Below are 25,191 nucleotides of genomic sequence, written 5' to 3' on the forward strand. Positions count from 1 at the left end.
CCTGGTGTCTTGTGAACCTCCATTGCTGACAGAAGGCAGAGTGGTGTATGGGAGGGGGGAGAGGCAGAGTGGTGTATGGGAGTGTAATGAATTTCAGGGAGGCAGAGTGGCATATCTGGTGGCGTTAGTGGTGTATGGGGGGGTATAATGAATTTCAGAATGGCATAGCTGGGGAGGCAAAGTGGTGAATCAGGGAGTATAATGAATTACAGGGTGGTGCAGGGCATTTATGGGGGGGCGGAGTGGCATATAGGGAGGTATAAGGCACAAATGGGGCGAGTGGCATATTGAAAGTTATAAGGCATATCAGGGGGCACAGTGGCATATAGGGGGTATAAGGCATATCAGGGGGCTCAGTTGCATATCACTGGCTTATAAGGCATATAGGGGGCACAGTGGAATCTCTGGCATGTAGGAGGTATAAGGCATATCTGAGGGTCAGATGTGCATAACTGGGGCAGTTTGGTAAATATATTAAATATGAAAAATAGTTAACATATGAATTATTTTCTAATAACTTTGTATTAAAACCTAGTTTGAGAAATTGTAAGTTTTACATTATTTTAAATAAAAATGCATTTTTTTTTATCTGATCAAAAAAATCGGCCAACTAATCGATTATTAAAATAGTTGCATCCCTAGTGATATCAAAGCTGAAATGTTCACCTTTAGTAAATATCAAATACTATGTGAATGTTTTATTTTAAAAAAAATATATATATAAATTGTAGTAAATATATACATTCAACTACCATGTGTGCTCACATGCATCAGTTTGTCCAAAACTTCATACTAGCTGTACAAGCCATGCTAAAAAAACTCCACCTAATCAGAGGCATCCCACCAACGCTCCTTATACCCCTAACCAACTTCTGAAAGAAACCATCTATTCTCACCACCTTTAAGAACTCCATACCACTGAATTCCTACTATTCTTACCAAAGTAGTCCCTCTTCTTTCCCCTTAAATAATTGTAAGCACCCAACACCCTTGGTTACTGTGCTTTTCATGTTCCCCTTATTACAATAGTACTATGGAATCTCCTGGCTCTAAGTATAATGTAACATTTTGGTTCTTTGCACCCATATAGTATAGCATAGTTACTGAACATTAAAGTTGCAGTTCTGGTTCCTTAGTTACGATACACCAATAAGTGTATTGCAAGAACAGCTTGGGTAGGCGCTGTACAGTGTATCGTCAATGGTTTTCTGATCCAAATCCTTAGTGTAGGGACAATGCATTATGAAACCTCAGGTTTTATAATATATCCTATCAAGATTCACATATTCCCCTATTTGACACTTTAGGGACCAGGGCTTTTTACAGGACTGGATCGATTTTCATGTTACATTGTCCACGATGTCCCTTTTAATGTACCCACAGAAAATTTTTTTCCCAGCACAAGTAGGGCTTTCTTTTGAAGCCATATTCAAAAGCCAAAGTACTGTATGTGCTCCAATATAAAATACACATTGTCTCATATTCGAGGTAGTCTTATAATCCAACCCCAAAAAGGTCTGACTTCAATCCAGATCCCCGCAGCGCTGCAGATCCTCCTCTCTAGCAGCCAGAGAACATCTGTGCTACGCGTGCAGACTACCTCCGATCTGTGCGCTCAAGGTCGGAAGGCCCCATTCTAAACTATTTAACAGTCGCAGTACCCCTGTAGCTATGCCAGTGCCGCTTGTTAGTTTAGCTGCCCTTCAATTCAGTTTCCCTGTGGTCGCCCTCTTTACCGCCATAAGGGAGCACTATTGGAAGCTGTAGATGGTTTCATCTACAGTTATAAAATGTTCATTTAAACCTTTAGGTTCTGTTTATTTTTTTTATGCAAGCTACACCATATAAAACAAATGAAAAAATACACTTAGACACATTCTTAGATTCAAAACACATATCTACATTTCATATTTACATTAAATACAAAGTATATACACAGGCAGATATAAAATTAAGTTAATAAGTAACCAGATTACTTGACACCAAACCATAAAATGAGTGTTTAGAAAACATGGGTCACATTTTAGTATCCATTAGAACATTGCCATCCTTGTCTTTAACCCTCACTCTGCCAGAAGCATATTTGGTCTCTTGCTGACCATTGCTATATACGGTTTTGACTGTTCCATCCGGATATTCGCGCTTTTTAAACTGTGGCGTATGCAGTTCACGCTGCCCGTTGTCAAATACTATAATTTTGGTTCCATCACTACAAGAAATAAAGAAAAAAAAGTTTATATAAAGTAGTTATTTAAATGTATCCAATAAGAGGCAACATATTTGGAATTCTACATCATCCCACTATTAAGGGCGCACCTGGGCAAACTGGATTGATTATAGTACTGGAGTGCATATCGAGATTAATGGGTATTTTGTTTGTGTTACATGAGGTTGTAAGGGACATTAACCATATATATATAACCAAAAATAAACTATTCCTATATAAATAAAACACAAACACCATGCTTGGATGAAACAGGCCGTGGCTTTTATTTAGTTTAACAAACATACAACTTCAAATGTAGCGAACTGATTTGCAACCATTGTAACAACATAATAAGCCCTTGGCACAAGCCCAGAGCATCCTACTTAAATCACTTAATCTTGCCAACCGCCATAAAAGCCAGCCGGCATAACAAACTTACAGTTCACCCTAAAGCTATAGGATAACTATACCCCGACAAAAGCCACGACAAAGAAGAGGATAAAATACAGGGAGTGTGGGAGGGCGCATCTTCATTAATTGCTCCATCGCTTCTTCAGCTTGGCCACTGCTCACCAGACTCAGAGGTCAGTGCAGTATCGGCTCCGCTGAAAGCCAGGTAAGTGAAATTAGTCCGTCAAAAACCACCTATTTATAGGTGATTTTCCCGCCCATTGCGCCGCGCAAAGCACCCGCGAGGCAGGCACGCGGCCGCACGCGACACTTAAAAAACGTGGCAAAGCGCTAGCGCATGCGCAAACAAAATTATATAAGCTTCACATTTTTTTTTATTTTTTTTTTATTGAATTACCTGACCCTTCAATGACCCCACAGCCTATACTTAGCTATTATAACAGTGACCTTTATTTGCCCCCACAACCTCATGCCGCCCTGCCCTATGGTTGCAGGCCTTATTTTATAGAAGATGCTATAAATTAAAGATTTTAATTCATGGCTAGGGTAATGCCAAGAACATGGATTTAGTTTATCGCCCACACTAGTAGTAAGGAACTTTATGTGGAGGGGGGGGGAATTGATTGCATCTATCTCTCAAAAGAAATGAGGTTTTTTTTTTATCAATAGTAACATAAACTAAGATGGGGTAATGGATAACATTACTGGCGCCTTCACATGCAACAGTGCATGGATAATTTAAAAACTATTATATATACATTCAAGCATCTTATGCCCTATAATAAAACAAAAAAAAGATTTTAGATTCAGATGTCATACCAGGATACGAGTTATACAGAAAGAGGGGTCCCCTATGATAAATATTGAAAGTTTACCTTGATATAAGGTAGCAAGTAGAGCCAAGGGGTGGTTTGGGTAACTTTACAACTTGGAAACAAAGTGGTTGTTCACAATCATGTGATGTATAAACACCTTGGAAAAGCAAGGTGGTTAAGGAAATAAATGTCAGCGAGATAAGGCTAACATCAGGGGGGACTTTAATCTTCCTGATATTGGGGAAAAAAACAAGCAGGGGGTCAGCCAATAGTACAGACATTGTAAGTTTGCTGTACTAAACTGGTCAATAAGAGTAAAAGGAAAGGAAACCACAAGCAATGCAGCAAAGCATGAGTCTGGGTTGTATAGCTGGAGGCATTACTAGCAGGAAAACGGAAGTGGCTTATGGGGGACACCAACAGAATTTGATGGCAGATAAGAACCATTTGGCCTATGACAAAGCACTTAATCAGTCCTTAGCCTCATCATAGATTCAGGATAGCCATATGCCTACCACATCCATGTTTATATTACAGAAGATTTTTCTAAAGTACATTTTTAGTGAAAATCAACTCTGTTGACAAAGAAAATCTATCAAAAAACCTTGGTGTGCTATAATGTATGTATAATTGTGTGTGTGTGTGTGTGTGTGTGTGTATATATATACATACATATTATATATATATATTATATATACACACACACACACACACACATCTACAAAGCTAACTGTCACTAAAGAATACTTGATAATCCCATCATAGTCGCCGCCCCCACCGAATGTTCCTACTCCATGGCTACAAATAACTTACGCCTGGATAGTTATGATGGTCCCATCAGGAAATATGTTCTCTTCTGTTCCGTCTGTATATAGATTCTTTATTGTCTGGTCTGGGAATGTTATCTCTTTTTTCCCATCTGGAAAATGCTTTTCTATAAAAGGCACAGGAATAAATATTTCTGAATTAATTTTAATTGAAAGTAAAAATATTGAAGTGGTTAAATATTGCAAAACTACACTTTTTTAATTGCTTGAAAAGCCTTTGAATTAACATCTCTAGGAACCTGTGACATGCTTTTTATTTTGAAGTCACATTTGAAATGTTAAAGTATAGTTGAGACATAAGATGCTATACTAACCTATTTGTCCATTTGGAAACTGCAGGATTTCTATTCCGTCGGGATATGTTGTATGCGTAGTTTGGGCCTCAGCATAATAGTAAATCTGTGTATGGTTATAAAAAAAAAATCCTTGATTGTCTGAACAAATAAACAATCATAAGTAAGATACAGATCATACACGGATCATACACATACCACGCGCTGGTCTGACAACACTTGCTTCACATCTCCATTGAAGAATGTTACAGTTGTGCTCTTTCCATCGGCACTGACTTCTTTACGGGTTCCATTGGGGAACAAAATCACATGACAGCCATTTCTTAAAATCCTCTCAATCTGAAATAAAGTTCAAACATTGATATAAAGCAACATTCTTTTGGGTGACAACAGGCATGTGGATGTGTATGCAGGTTTTCCAAAATAATGGCACATGTAACAGTCAAAGTGAAGAGTTTAATAATCACTTTTTTTTCTTGATTTGTGTAATGTTTATCTGAAATTATGCAATAGTAACTTACTATGTCCTCTGTGTGCATGTTTGATATGACTGCTTGACCATAAAATCACAAAGGTTACACAGACCATTACACGGCGGATCCTCACCTTCCCATCAGGATAGGAGATTTCCCCCTGAACATCATCTACCGCCTGGCACTTGGTAGCTGGGAATTCATTTGTCTCAGGTACGTCAGAACACTGCATGGGGGGGGGGGATATGTTTTATTACATTTCTCTGTGTTCCCTGTAATTTCATTCTAATACCAGCACAAGCAAGAGTGGAAAAGACCCATGCATAGGATAGAAGCAATGCTATACTTAGAAGAAGAGCAACATTTTATGATGCAAGTCCTTTTGAAAGGAAAAGTAAATGCTCAGTAATTTGTAGACTTTTGCCAGGAACATGAAGACTGAATTTTTTTTTTTTACCTCTTTGGTCTTGGGTTTAGTTTTGTCACACACAGGAGAAGGTTTGTCATGTTTTGGGGCTTTTCCTAAGGAGAAAAGGCAAATAAAAAAACAAACAAAACAAAAACAAAAAAAAGATTCAGGCTCCATTTTTGGTATGTAAATGAACCTTTACATCATCAAGTTAAGTCAGGTATCCTGGTTTAATACAAGTATGTGCTTACAGTTCGCCATCCTCTGGTGAATGGTTTTAGGTCCAGATTTGACATGGGTGCAAAGACACAATATACAGACCAGTTGAGGAGGGGGTACCTTTTATTGGCGCCTGGTTTCCGGGAGTTATTCTCATGCTGTCTGGTTGTGGAAATGAAGGTGGGCTCCTGTTCTTCTCAGTAATTAAATGACTCTGGGTGGGGGAAAAATACATATTTCACTATTAATGATACACTCAAGAATGAAAACAGTTTTAAATAAACACTTGTGCATTTTAAGTAATATTAAAAAGAATGCACCATTTGCTTTTCTTGTTAACATTCTGTTTCAGTGCAGGGTCCCTTCTAATGTGACAAATTGTCTTTAGGAACATCTGCATTTTTATTAAACTAGAATGACAATAGGACTGTATTTGTCAAGAGACATGTCTGCACATAAGATCTGGAGCATGTAGGCATGAATTCAATCATAATTTCACTAACCGTAGACTCAGATGGTCTCTGAACAGATGCTTGATTTTCCACCGTCTTCTTTTTGCTTTCTGCCACCTCTGCTTTTTTCCAAGTGTTTACACGGACCTTTTCCATAAACTTTATTTCTTCTCGGAGCTCTCCATTCTCTTTTGATAAGGTCTCTATCTGGTTTCGCAGACGGCCATGAGTTGTTGACCACTTTGCTTCCTTTCTTTTCAGTTCCTCTTGCAGGTCTTTCACTTGTTGCTTTAACAGCTTGTGGGGGGGGGGGGGGGGGGGGACACTTGTCAATCCCAAATACATCATTTACGCACATTATTATTTATTGTTTTATATAGCACCATCAAATTCCGTAGCGCTGCACATAAAATATGTTTATGTACACCGATTGTATGTGAATGGTCGAGCCAACATACTGCAGACTCTGTTGATTTAGGATTATTACATTTTATTTATAGCTTCGTCAGATTCTGCACTGCTATAGTGACAGCAACACACAGACATGCTGGTACAGAAGACGACAAGGACTCTGCTCATGCCTCAAATTTTACCTTTACATTGAGCGAGGCAAATGCATTAGGTGCAAATCTGAACTTGCTCTTAGATCTGTGCAGACTGCCTTTGCTGGCATAGAGAAATACTAAAAATAGAGACCTAATGAACGGCAAATGCCCAATTACGCTCTTGCAATCCCCTCTGATTAACACGCACAGGACTGTATGGCAGAGGACTGTGGACACGGGCATAAGTCCACCGTTGTGGAGGCAACTATACATGAAGTTTAATAGTTACATGCAGGGTTAATTGATGACAGATATACTTTAAAATGGGTGAAAAGTAAACAGCATAATCATGAGCGTTTACGGCCATAAAAAGTTTACGAAGATATCAAGTGGACATTTCTGTAACTCTAATAGAAATTGAAAAATATACAAAAAGTCTCACCAGCCATTGTTGTCTTACCTGTATTTCTTCTCGTTCTCTCTTATCTGGAATAGCTCTAGCTGCAGTGGCGTACTTTTCAAAAACTTTACGTTCTTTTTGCAGCTTTTTTATTTCTTCCTTTTTAAACTCTTCAATCCGAGCCAGTTCTTTAGCTTTTTGCTGCTCAAAGTCTGCTGCCTCTTTCCTTTTATTATAATGAAGAAATTTCCAGTTGAGTTGATACAGCTCTATTTGTTATTAAAAACATTAAATATCTAAAATCCCCCCACACCCACAATTTGTCCCTCAAAATGCAGATACCTGAGGGCCTCCATAGCCTTTTCCTTTTCTTCATGGAGTCTTGTTAACGATGCATTTTCCATTTTAAATCTTTCAATTTCATTTTCCAGTTCAATTAATTTCTCCCTTAACATCCGAGAATGAGTAGGATCTATTGAGGCAAGGGACATAAAAATAAAAATTTTAAATATAACAGCACTATAATTTTACGCAACAAAGCTACATTGTGGGTAGTTAATGTTCTAAAACAAGAAAATTATATTTTCCATGTGTGCATGGAAAGTGTTAAAATACCAGCATTTGAAATACCCTGGGGTGTCTAGTTTTCAAAAATATATGGTTTTATTGGGCACATTGAATTGGCCCGGATCAAAGATGTACCAAATGTCAAAGCACACATGCCTCAAATGTGGCCCTTTTGCTCCCAAACAGCCAGGAAAACCCATGCATGTGGGGTATAACTATACTCAGGAGATGTCACTGAACAAATATTGGGGTGATGTGCGACGGTGACATATACCAGGACCCATAAATTCATACCTGAATTAAAAGGTGTTGAAAAAAATATGTGCAAAAAACAAATGGACTACCACAAAGTTTGACTAGTGGTAGAATTAGTGCATGGAAGGAGTTAAAATACTAGCATTTGAAATACCATGGTGTGTCTAGTCTTCAGAAATATATGGTTTGATGGGGGCTTCAAAGATACCTGAAAAATGCTACTTGTACTTATTGCCCCATAACATGTAGAGAAAAAGAAAAACAAAAAAACCCATTAAAAAACATTGGGAATTTATAAACTCAGGACAAATAGTAAAATCTACTTAGCAGGTTTTTTCATTCGTTTTTATAGATGAGTAAAAGATTTTTCAAGTACAAAGTCAGAAAAAGTCCCCTTTTTTCCCCTCAATCTTTAACCATATTTTATACTTTCAAAACAATGACATCTATAGAAAGCCCTTTCTTGTTCGGAGAAATGTTAAAACAGCCATTGTCACGAAGGGGTTAAAGATAAGAAAGCCCTTTTGCAGTTATGTTACAGCTAGTCCTTGTTTTCCATGAACCCGACATTTTTAAATGGTTGTGTATATTAAAGTAGTCACAGAGTTCTTTAATATCCATTGTTCTCTAACTGGGGGTATTAAACGGCAAACTAAATAACAAGAGGCAGTGACTTCGTTACCATCTGGCTTGTTTTATATATGATGGATGTACAAAAACAAAACAATTTCCAGCACTCCCAATCCACTGCTTTTTAGTGGGATGATCTACCTCAACATGAAGGTAGATCATCCATAGTTACATCTATACAGTTTAGCAGCTTCTGGCATTTTAGGAAGAAAAAACATTAACATTCATGGGTCCACATACCTGCATTCTCTTGCACTGGGGTGGATTTGCATGCTGGCTGGGACTTTGATTTGGGCTTTAGTGATGGAAATAATTTAATCATTAGATCTGAGGTTGGAGGAGGGCTCTGACTACAAACAGTTATTTCTGCTTTCAGATGATCGTCCCCTTTCTTTGAAGCCACCTTTCTTTTTATGGTTTTGTCTTGGACATATGTAGGACTCGTGGTGTATTCAGATGGTACAAACTCTTTTCTTGGAAAATTTTGCTCAGGGAAGTTTTCCTGGTTTTTCAAGTCTTCCAGATCTACCCAAGTGCGTTCATCATCAAACTCGATTTGGCTGGTATCAGAGGATGAAGAACAAGGGTCATCAGCTTGGAAATGGTTACTTTTGTTTTCCAGAAGAGTTGACTCGTCGTCATCACTGTCCTCTCCGTTTGATAAATCTAGATCAAAGTCCCTGCTGTTGTTATTTTTTGTATTTTTACAAAGGTCTTTAAAGTCATCAGAAAGAGGATCATCTTCATTTTCACATGACATTTGGACAGGCTCAGTAAAATTAGTTTTTTTAATTTCTTGGTTGGCAGTGTGAATAACTTCAACTTCTTCACACTGCTTGTGAGGTACAACAGCAGTTACAGCTACATTATTTTTTAATACAGTTTTAGCATCAGTCTTCCCCTGGATCCTATCAAGTTTTCCGTCCTTGGCATCTTCATCATGGCTAACAGTTTTTACCTGCTGCACTTTAACAGGGGTAGAAGAGAGCCTGCCGTGTCCATTGTCGATCGCATAGTTTGGATCTAGCAGTTTCTGGACGAAAGAGGAGTTGCTAGAGAATGAGATCTCCTCAGCAGCCTGTTCTAAAAGTAAAAACTCATCAAGTTCAAAGTTGTCTTTTTGCTTCTCTTTTTCCCAGTTTGCCTGGCGTTTCTGAAACGACACTTCAAAAGACAGTTCAGAATGGGTGGTGTCTGAAGGAGGTTTTTCATTAGCCCTTGTAGATTTCTTTTGGTTTTCATGGCTTCCTAACCTGGAACGGAGTGTGTTTGCTTCAACTGGAGGTTGATTTTCCATATTTTCTTTATTGGCTTCTAAAATGTTGAGCTTGTCCCGTTTCATAGAACTTTTACCAGTCCAGCCAGACTTATTCTCCTGTTGCCCTTGTATTACTGAAGGGTGATTTTTTATGTTGTGGTTTTTAAGCACCAATTTCTTCTGAAGAAGCTCAGTATTCCCTTTGCTAGTCTGGTTTAACTTTTTAGATCCAACCATATTGTTCTCTGAAGTTTGTTCTTTGCTTACAGGTGCAACTTTCCTTTGCATGTGAAGTTTTTGTGTTTTATCGCTGCTAGTGGCCTCTGATATCTTTAGCTGGGCAAAGTCATTCTCCTTAGGTTTTGATACTTTAGGATTTCCACTCCTAAACCTGGCAAGTCCTTCTCCTCTTCTAAGAAATGGTCTTTTTAAGACAGGTTTCTCTTCATCCTTTGGTACCTGGAATTAGATCTCCAATGTCAACGTGGAAGCAGGAGTTATTTAATAGTAAGTGTATTATTTTTATTTCAAGTCAGTCAATGAGAAGCTTTTGACTCCTAAACCCATCATTATGGTCCTCTATAGTCTCCATGCATTGCTGATGAGTGGGGCTGCAAGTTCATATGAAGTGACTTGAAGCCAACTCATGTTTAGCCCTTGTCCAGTGTTTTCATTTCTTTGGTACTACTAGTTTTTTGGGGTTTTTTTTTTTTTTTTATATATTGGACAACATGCCTTAAGTTTAATAAAAATACTGGTAGAGTAATATTAAAGTTACTAAAAGTTAAAAAGATGCAGTCAGATGCTTTATTATAAGGAAAAATAATATTCTCCTTAAGGGTAAAATACTGCAATGGGGGTGCCATTGCGGTCAGTTGTGATATTTTTGGTGACTTTTCTCAGCAAAAACACCACATTGAGCAGATCCTTTATGGAAATGCTAACATAGTCCATCGCCTCATAGACTTTCAATAGTGAGAGCGTCCAGCTGGCTGATTAATACTTAGCCATTCTATGGTTTACTAAAAGACAGTATGGTAAGGAGTCAGCATTTTGTTTAAATAAATAAAACCACACATTTATGTGCAAATGTGTGTAATTTCCCAAGAAACGGAAATAGTTTATAGTATTCTTTGTCATTACCTGATGATCAATTTGTTTCAATCTTTGTTCTTCTAGCCTCATTTGCTCCTCCAAAAACTCTTCAAAAGACTTCTTCCGTTCCTTAATTTCTGATAAGATTGGTCTTTGGGTAATAAAAAAAAAAAGTTCATGTGCAATATTTCCATAAAGGCTTTACAAACTAACCACATAAATTTGTATGACTTAAAAAAATAAATAGCCACGTTAATCAGAATGGCTTTATTATACCACAAGCTGGAGATTGGAAATGGAATGATGTATGGCTAGACAGTTTTAAGCTCTTAGAAAATGCACTATCCTCTGCACGCTGAATGTACACAAGTCTCCCTCATACCTGTCTTGCCCCTCTACAAGCAACCATGAACACTGCTGCCAGGTTTTTTCCTTCTCCCTTCGCTTTACTAACACCTCTCCCCTCTGCCTGTGTGCTTCAGAATTCATTTCAGAATCCTGACTCCTACTTTCAAAGCGGTTCCCATACGTACATCATCACTCATTATCATTTATTGTTTTACCGTATTTGCTCGATTATAAGATGACCCCCCAAATCTTAATATTAATTTAGGAAAAAAAGAAAAAGCCTGAATATAAGACGACCCTATAGGAAAAAAGTTTTACCAGTAAATGTTAATTCATTTAAACTATTTTTTTAATAAAAGCTATGATTGAGAAAAATATTTTGGTTTTATTTCCTTCTATTTTCCAACCTGACCCCCAGTTATGCACATCTGCCCCAGAAATGCCTTATACCCCCTATATGCCACTGTGCCCCATGATATGCCTTTTAACCCTCTAAATGCCACTGTGCCCCATGATATGCCTTTTAACCCTATATGCCACTCTGGCACTTAGAGGGTTAAAAGGCATATTATGGGGAAGAGTGGCATATAGGGAGGTTTAAGGCATTTCAGGAGGCAGAGTGGCGTATAGAGGTTTAAAAAGGCATTTCTGGAGGCAGAGTGGCATTTAGGGGGTTAAAAGGCATTTCACAGAGCACCCTGCCTCCAGAAATGCCTTATGCCCCCCATTTAACACTTCCCCCCCCCCCCCGCCCCACTTACCGGTACTTCTGAGTCTCCTGTCATGTAGCTGAGGCAGCGTGTAGACTCACGCTGCAGCCGGAAGGAGGCGTGGCTAGCAGCGGGGGTTGTCTGCGTGCATCGCGCAGACATTCCTCGGCTGTCAGAGATCAGAGTTCCCAGGTGCGTGCAATGCACGCAGACAACCCCCGCTGCTCGCCACGCCTCCTTCCGGCTGCAGCGTGAGTCTACACGCTGCCCCAGCTACATGACAGCTGCACACCGGGGACTCTGAAGTACCGGTAAGTGGGGCGGGGGGGGGTTGAGACAGGAGGATCCAGATCCCCTGCAGCTGCGGGGGATCTGGATCTTAGTCGTCTCATAGTCAGACTTTGAGGTCTGATTTTAAGACGACCCCGATTATAAGACGAGGGGTATTTTTCAGAGCATTGGCGCTGAAAAAAACCTTGTCTTATAATCAACCAAATACGGTATATAGCATTGCTCTCATGTGCTGCCCTCCCCCGGCCATTCAGTCTTTCCCCCTTGCCTTCAAGGGAACTTGATCTTGAAAGCTTGAAGTCAAACTCAGTTACCATTAAATGGTATAATTGTAACCATTTTTCTGTGATATTTATAGTAGCCAAGTGTAAAAATACCTTTCTTCTGTGAAAGCCAATTCTTCGTTGGTCTCGTCTTTTTGCTTGCTCAAACATTCCTGCTCATCTTGTAAAGAAGTTTCAGAGTTTTCTTTGAGGTCATCAAAAATATCAGTTTCACCTACAATAATGCAATAAAAGAAAGTTTTAAAACCAACACACTCCTGGCTTCTGTTTACAACCGTGTCTCCATGATTCAGTTGGGTTGTAGAGTATATAAATAATCCCACAATTTGTTAAAATTGATAACTATTTAGTTTATTGGGTGAATGGACAAGCATCACTATAGTTTATATTTAATCATAATTGTTTTACGCCCGTTTTTCACCTGGAATACAAACACTTGGTTTAATCCCCTGGCCACCCTATTATTGCAGGCATTGGTTGTATAGTTGAGGGCCTATCTAAATTTGTGGAGTATCATTTACAAAACTTATATTCCTCAAATGATCTATGCGAGGCTCTAAATATCTATTAAGTCAATTTGCTACTGTTAGTTGAAAACCAAATTATGTGTGGGTTGCACTAGATTATTACACTCATTATTGTGGGGTTAAGGCCACCATATTCTTTCTCCACCATCATAGTGGTTATTTCCCATATTTGATAGAGACTTTCTTTCTCAAGGTTGTTTTTTTTGTTTTTTTATCTCCAAGGGCATAGGACAGCTATGGGAAGACCCATGCCAGCCATTTTTTAAGTTGGTAGACGCATGTCTCATGGAGATGAAAATACTATTGTCTGGTATGTAGAGGATCTGTTATTTATGTGGTCTGGGGATGACAAGCCTATTATACAGCATGTGAACTTTTTGAATACTAACAATTTGAATCTGCAATTAACGTTTCATTTTTCCAAATCTTCTATCTTGGATCTTAAACTCATAATCGTAAGGTGATATAATCACTGCTGGATATAGAAAGCCCACAGCTAGCGATACGCTTCTTTTTGTTTTCCAGTCCAGTAACTAAGTATTCCTATTGGTGAATTTTTGCATTTCAGTGAACAGGCTGCACAGTTATAGACTAATAGGAGGAGGATATCTGGTTAAGATTATAAATGGAGCCTATAACAAAGCTAAGCACAGAGACAGATCCATGCTTAAGAAATAAAACACTACTTTGGAAAAGAAACTTGATGGTGGATGTAATATCGAGTACGTTGCATGCAAGGCTTGTTCTTTACAGCATATGCTATCTCAAAGTTACCTCCCTATTTAGTACTAAAGGAGATTCTGGTTGGTTATGCACTACTGGAATGCATTCTTGCCATTGTAGGAGATATAGTTGCTGTAAATTTGTTCATACAACCAAATCTTTTTTTAATTCAACTATTTTATTTTGAAAGACTCTATTAATTGAAATAGAAACAATGTCATTTATTTAAATCAAAATAAATCGCCTAGATATTTCCATGTGTGTAGAGGGTGATATCAGGTTTGTTTTCGTTCATGGGAACAGAACATTGTAAACCGGGAGTAAGAGGTGGAAATATTTTATCCCTTCTAAACAAACCCGATATTTGAAATGGGAACTAAAGCCCCTCTAGGTATTAACCGTGAACTCGAGATTAATTAGGTCCCTTACGGTTTTAAAATGTTTGTACATGATTAAGAAGCTAAGGCAATAATGATTTTGTGAAGTTTAAACATTAAATAAAGATTTAAATTTTGTATCGCGCCGGACTCGCGTGCGGACGTGCTTTTCAGCGTAACAGTGAAGCGAGTGCGCTGCTCATCTACTTCTTATTGTTCTATCCTAGGGTTTGAGACACCCAACTTATGCTTCCCTGTGACACAAAGTCTGTAGCTCTATCTTTTATACAAGAACCAACACATTGAACTGAAACAAAGCTAGTTCCATTTGTTAAAATTGCATCACGTCATACTACTTACCACTGCAATGCCCTTGTTCCTGTTCATCTACAAAGCAATCCTCTCTCAGGGATGCACCAGAGCAAATTTCCTGAGCCCACAAACCATTGGGTTGGTTCTTAAAGGACATAATGCTGTTGTTGATTACATCAGACCGGCTATAAGGATAGCTCCTGGGGATATTATGGCTGACCGGAGAGTTAACGGGTGAATGGCGCGGTGCTGCAGAATCGCTGGAATGAATCGGAGGACCAGGTTCTGTAACACAGCATACATAAACATGTCAATGGTGGCGAGTAAGAGGAACTGTAAGCTAAAATTCTGCAAGTCTATTTTACTTTTGTTATAAAAAATATTAGTTATTAAAAACTAATAAAGTTTCAAGCATTTTTTACGGCATTTAAATATGTACATGTATTCTGTAAGGTATGTCCTGTAAGCAGCAAAGCTTACAGAAGTAGCACATTCTTAGCTGAGCTAGTATTGAAATAAAGTTATCACATACATGCTATATAAACACTGGTGTTTAGCTAGCACACATGCCATTGGTTACGGCTTCACAGAGTCAGTAGTAGCGCTACTAATGATGTGAAAGCAGTTTATATACTAATACTTCAAGGTTTCAGTGAATTAAAGGCATACTCCAGCCATCATATGTATCATAAATGCATATGATAGTTAAGAGGTCCCTTTAAAATTTTCATGGCATTCCTCTTGAAAACGCATTGTGGGATTCTGCAGAACACATCTTCTGTCATGTGATATACTTAGTGCTAGTCAGCTCAGCAAATGCTGTATGCATGTACACCGCCGTTGATTTCAATAGGAGTGTCATTGATTGGCTGCCTCAAGCATCCAATCGGTAGAAAATAATCGAACCATGCAAGAGGATGGGTCCTGCAGCTTCTCTCTAATATAGCCAACTTTTTTTTTAAGTAATTCATATTCAAGTACTCAATGCACTTCAATAAGCATTATTTTTGATGAGGCTGTAAGGGACATCAGTCTGATTTAAAAGGAACATTACGAAGTCTGATTCCAGTAACTCGAGATGATTCAATTTACGAAATGGACTCCAACATGCATTAAATATCTAAAATAAAGCTTTGGAGACTAGTTGTTTCTTTAATCCATAAAAAAAAAAAAAAAAAATCTCGCTCACTTAATTATTCATTATACAAGACATTATTTTGTCTCTTCATTCTGTACAAAAAATTGTCAGGGATAACCCCTCATACTGCATAAGATCAGCGAGTTCCTGCTGCAGATCTCCTGACCGCTCCCATGTTGATAAATAAAGCCCATCGTTCATATAAGTATTCTGCGAAAAACATATGGAACACAGCGGGCACCAAACATATCTAACTACTAACTACCAATGCAGGGCGGCCGGCTGGCTACCAAGCTCAGCAGCATCTTCTGTTCCTCCATAAGTCTCTGCAGTTGTTCCATCTGCTTTTGCTTCAGTTGTTCTTGCTTTTGTTGCTGTTGTTCCTTAAGCTTCCAGAGAAATAAAAGGGGTATATTTATGTATATACATACAGACACACACTGTATATCCCCACTGCATTATACCGTACTTCAAACGGTAAAGCATTACGTAAATCTATTATCCCTTAATAAATAAGTTTATGGAAATCTAGTAAACAGAATATGACAGTTCCCAGGGGCCATAGTTCAGACACCACCATAACATTTTACATTATCACAAGTGCATACATTGTACATAAATGGTGGCATGAAACATGAAAAAGTGACTTTGGCGAAAAGACCTAAAAATGAACTCCTCAACATAGCAGCCAATGAAATGACCCAAAACAGCAGGGACAGTTATACAATTATACATAACCCTACTGTTCATTTGTGAGGCTATTAGCTTATCCCAAGCAAGTTAGACCATATAATTATCTTAAAGCAGAATAAAATGGCTTGCAATTTTTAGCATTTATGGAACAGTATGTTAATCAATGTGTTATTTAAAGTGTGAATCTTGGAGGTTGATTAGTCATACTTTTGATCTATTTGCACAACATGATACCTGTTCAAGCTTTCTTAAAAGTGGATTATTTAAGCCAGTATTTATAACATCTTCTGTTGATCCTGAACTCTGGACAACTTCATGGTTACAAACAGAGCCTTTAAATCCAAACATCTCCCCCTTGTCATCGACACTGAAATCGGACATTCTGGAGTCTGTAGCAAGTGTTTCATCATAAGGATCTTCTTCCAGGGAATCTTCACTGAGTACTCCAATGCCACTCTCGGCATGATGAGTCATATTAAAACCCCCGGAGGCACGGCAAGGATTTAACATCTGGAAGTCTCTATCTGGCTCAAAGATCGGAAAAGTGGGATTTAAAATCACACCTGAGCGTGAAAGGCTTGGTATGTACTGAGCCATAAAATCTGTTTCTCCAGGAAAATTGGAAGATGGCATTTCTGGCATTGTGAGACAATTGATGCAATCATCAAATATCTAACAAAAAAAAATAAAAAAACCAAAGAGAAAACAGAATAAAGGTTACACATAAAAATTACTATTAGCATTGGACACAACATCTACCTGGAAATGACTTCAGTTAAATGTACAATCCATTCCCTCTATTACTGGGGAACCTATTCCTCTACATTTATTCTATAACCTTATCTCCCCCATTAAAATCAGTTGATATACTGGGGTTTTATTGTATGATTTTTATGGTGGTTGGGGTTATTATACAGACAACATGCACATAAGTATAAAAAAAACGGTGGAAGACAAAAGCTGAAACTACATCAACACTTAATTTTCTCTATACTTACTATATGCTTGTAGGTCTCTCAACAGGTATAGGTGCAACACCATTATCAATATAATTAAAAGAATCAATTGGTGGTATCATTACAGAGACAATGGGACCACTGCTTGCACCAGTCCATCGGTTGCTATGGAGATAACACACTTTGCATATCAGTTACTCTGATTAACTGCTAAAATGTAATTTAAGATTCATATGGGGTGATATATAGACCACATACATTATGTGATGGCAGGGGGATATCTGATCAACATATAGATGGCTTTCACCTTAAATGCCAGATAATTTAGAACACATCTATCAGTGAAAAATATTACTACAGAGTCCATACATCAAACGTGGGGCAAAACAGGCATTGTTGACACCAAAGAAGTAATATATATATAGAAGTATTACATTATATGGACAGATAAAGGGACCGACAGATAACATTTACACAGCAATAAAATATTGGTTCCTCTATAGTAAAAGAGAACTTTCTGGATCTTTGACCCCACTACCTTTTTATTAATGATGTCCAGTATTTTAGACACAACTCACTTAACAAACTTATTTCCAGATGTTCACTCATTTCAGTAACAGGAAAAACAAGTTAACGCAAGGACTCCGTATATAAACATATAGCTAACAGTATATAATAGTATAAAATAGAAGCGGATGTAATACCGTAGAATAAAATCCCGCACCTACCCACCTGGTCTGTCTGTCGCTGACATGCAATTAAAGCTCATCCAAAGGAAGAATTGTTAAATACCCCGCTACGATTTCCGTCTGCCAAACCCTTTGCAAACAAAGCACTTCTTAACAGCCCGTGGCAGAGGCTCACGGGAAATGTAGTGCTTTGGAAACGGAAGTGGAACCTGCCCGCTGGGTATTATTGTCAATACGACTACATTTCCCACCATTCTTCACCACGAAAAGTACGTTGGTTGCGGAAAAGGATGTCGGGAGATTAAACAAAAAGTGGTTTGCCCGCACTGGCGGGAGTCTTAGTAGCTGTGGCGCATTTGAGTGGGTTTGTATAGTTTTGTGTTAGCAGAGAATACGGTAGCTGTTGTGGTGCAGCTATGGGTTAACGGGCATGATAGGTGGGAATGTACCCCAAGGACTGAAGGTTTTTTTTGTCATTTTTACGATATATTTGTTAAACCATCATTCCCTTCTGTATTTGATGAACCCACCCAATTTAGACCGTATTCTGTTCAGCACAGGTAGGGCCTTCTTTTACAATCATGACACATGATTTATTTATAGCAATTAACATAGCATTGTCAGAAATGTTTTGATATGTCCCCTTAAGCATATTAAGACATGTTGGATACTGCCATGCCTCCAACTTTGTGGGAACAGTTTGGGGAAGACCCTTTTCTATTCCAGCATGACTGCGCAAAGTGAGCTCCATAAAAACATTGTTGGGTGAGTTTGGTGTGGAAGAACTTTTTTTTTTTTTTTAATTTCTCTTAGGATTTACACCAGCGGGGACTTTCGTGACATCGCATTCTAAATACATAGACATTAATATGTAGTTGGTCCCCCCCCCCCCCCCTTAGCAGCAATAACAGCTTCCACTCTTCGGGGAAGTTTTTCAACAAGATTTTGGATACTGCTGTACTGTTGAAAATGCATATTAAATAATCTTTGATTCTGTTCTATAAATAACATTACATTTATTTATATGGTGCTAGCAGATTCCATAGCACTGTTACAATCAGTAGGATACTTTTAAGTCGCACACAATAACAAACTGGTACAAAAGGATAAGAGGGCCCTGCTCTTGGAGGCTTACAAACTAGTTGGTGTCAGAGAGGGGAGTGTAGGTGAGTACTACTTGGATGAGGATACGTTGATGGGGTCCAGATGATCTGCTGCAGTTGCTGATCGTTAAGATGGCTGAGAGTGATAGGAAGAAAGGTTGTATGTTTCTCAAAAAGTCTGACAGAACTGAGAAGGGAATTCAACAGAAGTGGTGTAGCATGGGTGAAATCCTGAATATGGAAGTTAAAAGAGGCAATGACCGTAGAAGAGACCAAGTCATGAGAAAAATGAATAGGGGGGTGCAGAGTTGTTACATTTAATTCTGAAGGGTATAGGGAGTCAATGGAGGGATTGGCATAGTGGAGCAGCAGATGAGGAACGGTGACAGAGAAAGATTAATCTAGCTGCAGTGTTAATGGTGAAAGGTGGGAGAGGGGAAGACAAGTCAGTAGGGAGTTGCAGTAGTACAGACAGGATATCACAAGGGAGTGGGTTAATATTTCATTTTTTTACTTGTTACAATGGGCAGATTTGGGAGATGTTCTTCAGGTGAAGGCAGTAGAATTTGGTGAGGGACTGGATGAAAGAAAGAGCAGAGTCAAGTGTGACACCAAGGCAGGGAACTTGGTCTGTTGGTTGGATAGTGGAGTTATCAACAGTAAGAGCCATGTCAGGAATTGTGGACAGAGCGGATGGTGGGATTACCATAAACTCAGTCTTGTAGATGTTGAGCTTTAGGTAATGGGACGCCATCCATGATGCAATTCCTGAAAGGCAGTCTGTGAGACGAGCTAGAAGAGGGTGAAAGGTCAAGAGAGCAAATATAGATTAGGGTGTCATCTGCATATAGGTGTCATCCTATATCAGTTCCGAGGGAAGGGGTGTAAATGGAGATTAGTAGGCGCCCAAAAGGGGCATCAACAGATAGTAGGAGAGGAGCAAGTTCCAGTGAATAAGACACTAAAAGTACGGTCAGAGAGGTAGGTTTTTTTTTACCAGGAAACATTAAGTTCTTACCTGAGAATTTATTTTCCTTGTCACTTCACGGTAGCATAGGAGATGGCTCTGCCTATCCGAATGGGGCAGGAATAGGCACCTTCACCTTCGGTTTGTCTTAGTCTGTCAATTCTTGTCTTGTCATATCCCTTGAATTTATGTATTGTATTAAGCGCTGCGTAAACTGTTGGCGCTATATAAATAAAGGATAATAATAATAAAAATAATAAAACCCCAGAACCCCCCTCCCTTACCCACAGTGAATACAAAAGTCCAAAATATGGAAAAAAAACTAAACCCTTTATTAGGGAGGGCAACACATTTCTACCGGTAACTGGCAAGGAAAAGAAGTTCTCAGGTAAGAATTTTATGTTTCCTCTGTCACTCTTGGTAGCATAGGAGATATAAAAAAGGCATTAGGGGGAATGAAACAACAGACTCCAAGACTCTTCTACCGATCTTGGCGTCATGCAGACCGGCAGCCTGCAGACGATAATGCTTAAAGAAGGTATGAACACTTCAGCTTTACAAACTTGCTCGATTGGAACTCTAGCCAGATGTTGTGACCGCCCAAGTGGAATGAGCCTTGAGACCTAAGTGGAGAGGTCAACCATCTAGCTATAGAGGACCTTGTAACGCTAAGACCTTTCTGGAGCAGTCTTCTGTAGGTATAAGTCCAAGCTTCTGTGGACATCCAGGCAATGGAGCCAGTGTTCTTTGTCATCACTAGGACAGTGAAGAATGGCTTTTATGGACGGAATGGCCACCCGAAGGAACTTTAGTGACTTCTGCCTCATGGGAACATGAAGATAGGCATCTTGAAGATCGAGAGTAGCCAGAAAATCTCTCTTGGAAAGAAGTTCTATGGTGGATCTGATTGACTCCTCCCAGGGTCCTGAACATATTAGAGCCCATTGATGTAGAAATCTCTTCAGCCTGCCCCCTACCGCAATGCTTCTGGTATCATGTTTTCTTGGAGTCCCTGTTCTCCTATTTAGAGGAGGATGGTCTGCCTCTACCGTGGAAAGGCCGAAATCTGGAATATGAAGGTCTATCTCGGAATGGGGTCTGAAATCCTGACCTCTGGATGACTTAACTGGGTTTGGACAAAAACGTGGCAGTGGTTTGCATTTCGGCAAAAAGTACTGGTCACCAGTAACTTTTTCCAAGAGAACTTCTATTTCCTTCCCGGACAAATCTTTCACAGAGGAGGGGATCCCACACAAATGGTGCTTGGAATCTGAGTCTGCTGACCAGGATTTGAGCCATGGAGCTCTTGAGACCACCAACAAGGCAGAGGCCCTAGCAGCCATGCGGACGGATTCCATACGCGGGTTACAGCTCTTACGGACAAGGCAATCCCCCTTTACGCCAGAATGTTATCTTCTCCACCATATGCCTATCTCAATCTAATGGTATGCGTCGCCTACTTACTGCGGCGAAGCCATTGATTCCTTTGCACTGGGGCAAGCCGAACCCTCCCTGGTGGAACGGACATGGATCTTGGAGGAGTTGGTCCACTCGGCCAATAGACTGTCACCATAGAATTTGGTTCCACTGGCTGAAATTTCTCTCTGGCTCTCGATCTGAGCCCTTGTCGGAGTAGCAGTGGGTGGTAACTTTTTGGCCTACCCCGCTTTTTCCTTTGTTTTTTTTTCTCCTTTCACCCCTCCCTTTTTTTTTTGTGGGTGTGTGACCTGACACCATGCCTTACCCCTCCCTTTCGATTCCTCCACCCTCATGTCATTTTATCCCTATCCCATCCCTCTCCCTTCCTGGTATCGAGGATGGTTTTCTCCTCGTAACAGAGGCATGGTTTCTATTACTGCACTATAATGGTGCCGAATACTGCTGTGTTGGGCTTGCATTTCTGCTATGTCAGTTTTCATACCCCTCTGGGGTTATTATTATTATTATTATTATATTTTATGCTTTGAGGCTTATCACCTTCCTTTGTATTGTTTGATCATTTCCCCCCTGCTTTCTCTTTCTTCTGTATCCTGTTTATGAAAAAAATCAATAAATATTGATTCCCCCCCCCCCAAAAAAAAATTGGGAACTAGGGCCAGGAGGCCCGTAGATCACTGCAACACAAGTAGCAATTGGGGAGAAGAGACGGACAGTGTACTTTGAAAGAAGAGAAGGAATTTGTGGCAGACATTAAAAGGTGCAACAGGGGGAGAGGAGAATGCAAACACCCCCTCCCTGTCTCCCTCAATGTCTAGGGGTGTGGCTGGAGCAAAGACCACTGTAACAGCAAGAGAGGTAGTGGGTGCAAGGAGTGGTGGTTAGAGATGAAAAAGTCAACAGTGAGTATTGCAGAGGGTGCAGGAGAAAGGTGTGTTAGGGTCATTTGGGATTGCAGTAGTTTGTGTTATTATGGAAGGTGTCGTGGCGCATGTGGGTCCCGGGTTAGACTTAATGTCACCTGAGCACAGAAGGATACAGACAGAAATGGGTTTGTGATTTGTGGAGATGGGATGCCTTTACCTGTGAGTAGTTAGTGGTGGGGAGGGTATGAAGAAAAAAGAGAATGGTATTCCAGTGTAGTAAATCACTGCTCGTCTTTAATCTAATGTAGTGGTATTACTACATCAGCATGTGATCCAGGATTACAAATTTTAGAATGCTGTTTCGGTTCAGTGTGTTACGTTTTTGTGCCATTTTCTAAAATCATATTTCCAAGGGAAAAGGTAGAACCTGTAATGGCTGTAAATCTCCAAGTCGCCTATAGGTGGAGGCAAAACCTGTGTAATCCAGATGAAGATACACTATACAGTTTAACCATTGAAACTGCATATTAAATGTTCTGATTTTGTTTTCTGAATAAGAGGTTGTTTCCCTCCTCTTGCAAAAAGGTGGGCTCAGTTATGTATTAAATATATTTTGTGCTGCAATTCACCTATAAATGCAGCTTGGATTTTGTTACCTACATGAATTACAACATGTAATCAAGACATAACACAAGTTTACTCACTGAAGGGACAGTTAAGGAGAGAGGTATGTTTCAGCTTCACTGTACATTATGAAGGTCCAAACCCAGTGAGCGTCTGTTGCAGGAACATCTTGGGTGTCTCCTGTATAATGTATATTTAAATCAGAGAGACTCCTCACTCAACTGGATACTGCATTATACAGGGCCATCTCAGCCTTTCTTGCTGGAGAAACTTGGCGGTGTTTACCGTTTACATGAATTCTGATTCATGTCAAGTCCAAATTTACCTTATTGTAGTGCTACAATTAAAAGGTGTTTTTTCACTTTGCTTTTGAACACTTTGCTTTTGCAAAAGTGAATGAGCAACAAGAACTCACAGTTGTATAAAGTTCTGGAGCATAGAAACAGAAATCTAGTCTGCCCATTTTTCCTGATGTAAGGACTCAAACCCTAATTAAACCTTGGTCTGCTCCTATAGGATAGCTTTATCCCTATCCCATGCATGTTTAAATTACATAACTCTTTTTAACATTTAACAAACGCTTTATTGCATTGTCTATTTTTAATTCATTGGAAACAAATTTGAAATCCCTCTCCTCCATTGTTGCTTACAAAACAGTGCCTCCAATGCTATAGTCTACTGCTACACTGTCCATTCTACTAACTTAAATCGTTTGCCGTTTGACTTGTTCCACCCGAAAGCCCTACCCTGTTGCAGACCTTTATATCCAATGCAAAATGACATAAAATGTTGAAAAAAATAATGATTGATATTAATCCAATCTTGAACATATTATTGCTGTATACAGCTTTAAAAGCAAGGGAGGGTGTAGACTTTGTGCCTCCTCCTCTCCAGGAAGAAGTCTGCTGTAACCTACTACACATTAAGCCAGGGGCAGAGGGGCTCACAGCTACACGTTCGCTCTGGGCACCCTATACAGCTATCTGGACATTAAGTCAGCTGTGATCGGCTGGACAGAAGAAAGTTGAAAGGTGAGGAAAAAGCAATGCTCTGGTTTAAAAAGTACTTGGCACTGAAGGTGTTATGTATATGAAACAAACTATGAATGGCAGTCCCATAATTGATTACAGTACATAGGTCAAAAAACAGTTCCCTAAACTGTAAATAAACCGCACAAGATGTGACAATTGATTTCTGTTGAAAATAGAATATAATACGTCACACAGAAAAGGACAGATTTGCAGGCAAAGTGAAAACACCTTATGGTTTGAGGCAGACTAATGGCTCATATTCTGTTATTATTAGGATATCCTTGGTTTAATTTTGATACCACTAAGTGTAGAAGGATGCAATACTGAACATGATACACAAGGTTGTATGTCAATCACCTCTGCTTTGTTTCTCCAGGACTCTAAAACAAAAGAAATATGCTTTTCTTCAGCAATTAGACAAATCAGGGAGTGGCGTGAAGCATTTACAGAGCAGACAGCCTAGCGGGAGAGATTTCCTTGTGAACAGGGACACACAACATACTTCTTCCTAACTTTCTACCCATGTATAGCAATCTGAACTTTATAGGGCCTTAATGACCATACCTTTAATTAATATTAACAGTATAGAAATTAGCCTTACACTTAATGGTTTGATGCATAGTGTTAACAAAAGAAGTATTGAAACTCTTGTGAGACTATGGGCCCTCAAGAACCAAATTCAATAGTTCTGGGTGTGTGGTTGTTAAACAGCTTGTGGTTAAATGTTAAAAGAATTTGCTGGTAGACCCACCCTGTTCTTTGGAGGCATGTCCAGCCAATAGCTATCCTAACAGGTGCAATCTATTGACAGGAGGAAACTGGTGGCAAATTGAAGTACATTAACTATTTACGTTCACTGCATCAGTGTTAACTATTTATATTCTTTTGCCGTCTCATTCTGCCTTTTCTTCTGTGCTAGAATGTAGTAATGTACACTATTTTCAGTTTTGCATATTGTCCTTTATGTTATTGTTAATTTCCATTTTACAGAATCTGCTGGCGCTTTGTCAATAAATGTAACACTCTTTTTGTTCTCTCCAGGGGCATTCCTAGAGTATTTGGAACCCGGGGTGGGTTTTGTAGGTGCCCCCCACACACACACACTTTCAAATTGAAAGACAACCACCAAAAAAAATGTTGGCGAATATTTATTTTTAACACGTTTTGTAAACTGTATGTCAACTTAAAAAAAAAAAAAATTCTGAAAAAATAACCTTTATAATAAAATAAAGTTTAACCCCTTAACAACAATCCACGTAC

General features: G+C 39.2%; 1 protein-coding gene across 1 annotated transcript; it reads right to left on the bottom strand.

Moving 5' to 3' along the window:
- Window positions 1-2,016: 2,016 nt before the first annotated feature.
- Window positions 2,017-16,900, bottom strand: LOC149288933 (centrosomal P4.1-associated protein-like). Its single transcript, XM_089491190.1, has 14 exons — window positions 16,493-16,900; window positions 15,831-15,954; window positions 14,476-14,712; window positions 12,582-12,702; window positions 10,904-11,006; window positions 8,743-10,210; window positions 7,393-7,522; window positions 7,111-7,276; window positions 6,157-6,402; window positions 5,159-5,251; window positions 4,751-4,891; window positions 4,574-4,658; window positions 4,246-4,366; window positions 2,017-2,209 (listed from the first exon to the last, which is right to left on the bottom strand). Exons 1-14 carry the CDS (start codon window positions 16,898-16,900, stop codon window positions 2,017-2,019), a joined length of 3,636 nt encoding a protein of 1,211 aa, XP_089347316.1.
- Between the last annotated feature and the right edge of the window lie 8,291 nt (window positions 16,901-25,191).

The sequence above is a fragment of the Sceloporus occidentalis genome, unplaced genomic scaffold (genome assembly GCF_023333645.1).
Source record: "Sceloporus occidentalis isolate IW3139 unplaced genomic scaffold, rSceOcc1.0.p SCAF_49, whole genome shotgun sequence".
Lineage (NCBI taxonomy): Eukaryota > Metazoa > Chordata > Lepidosauria > Squamata > Phrynosomatidae > Sceloporus > Sceloporus occidentalis.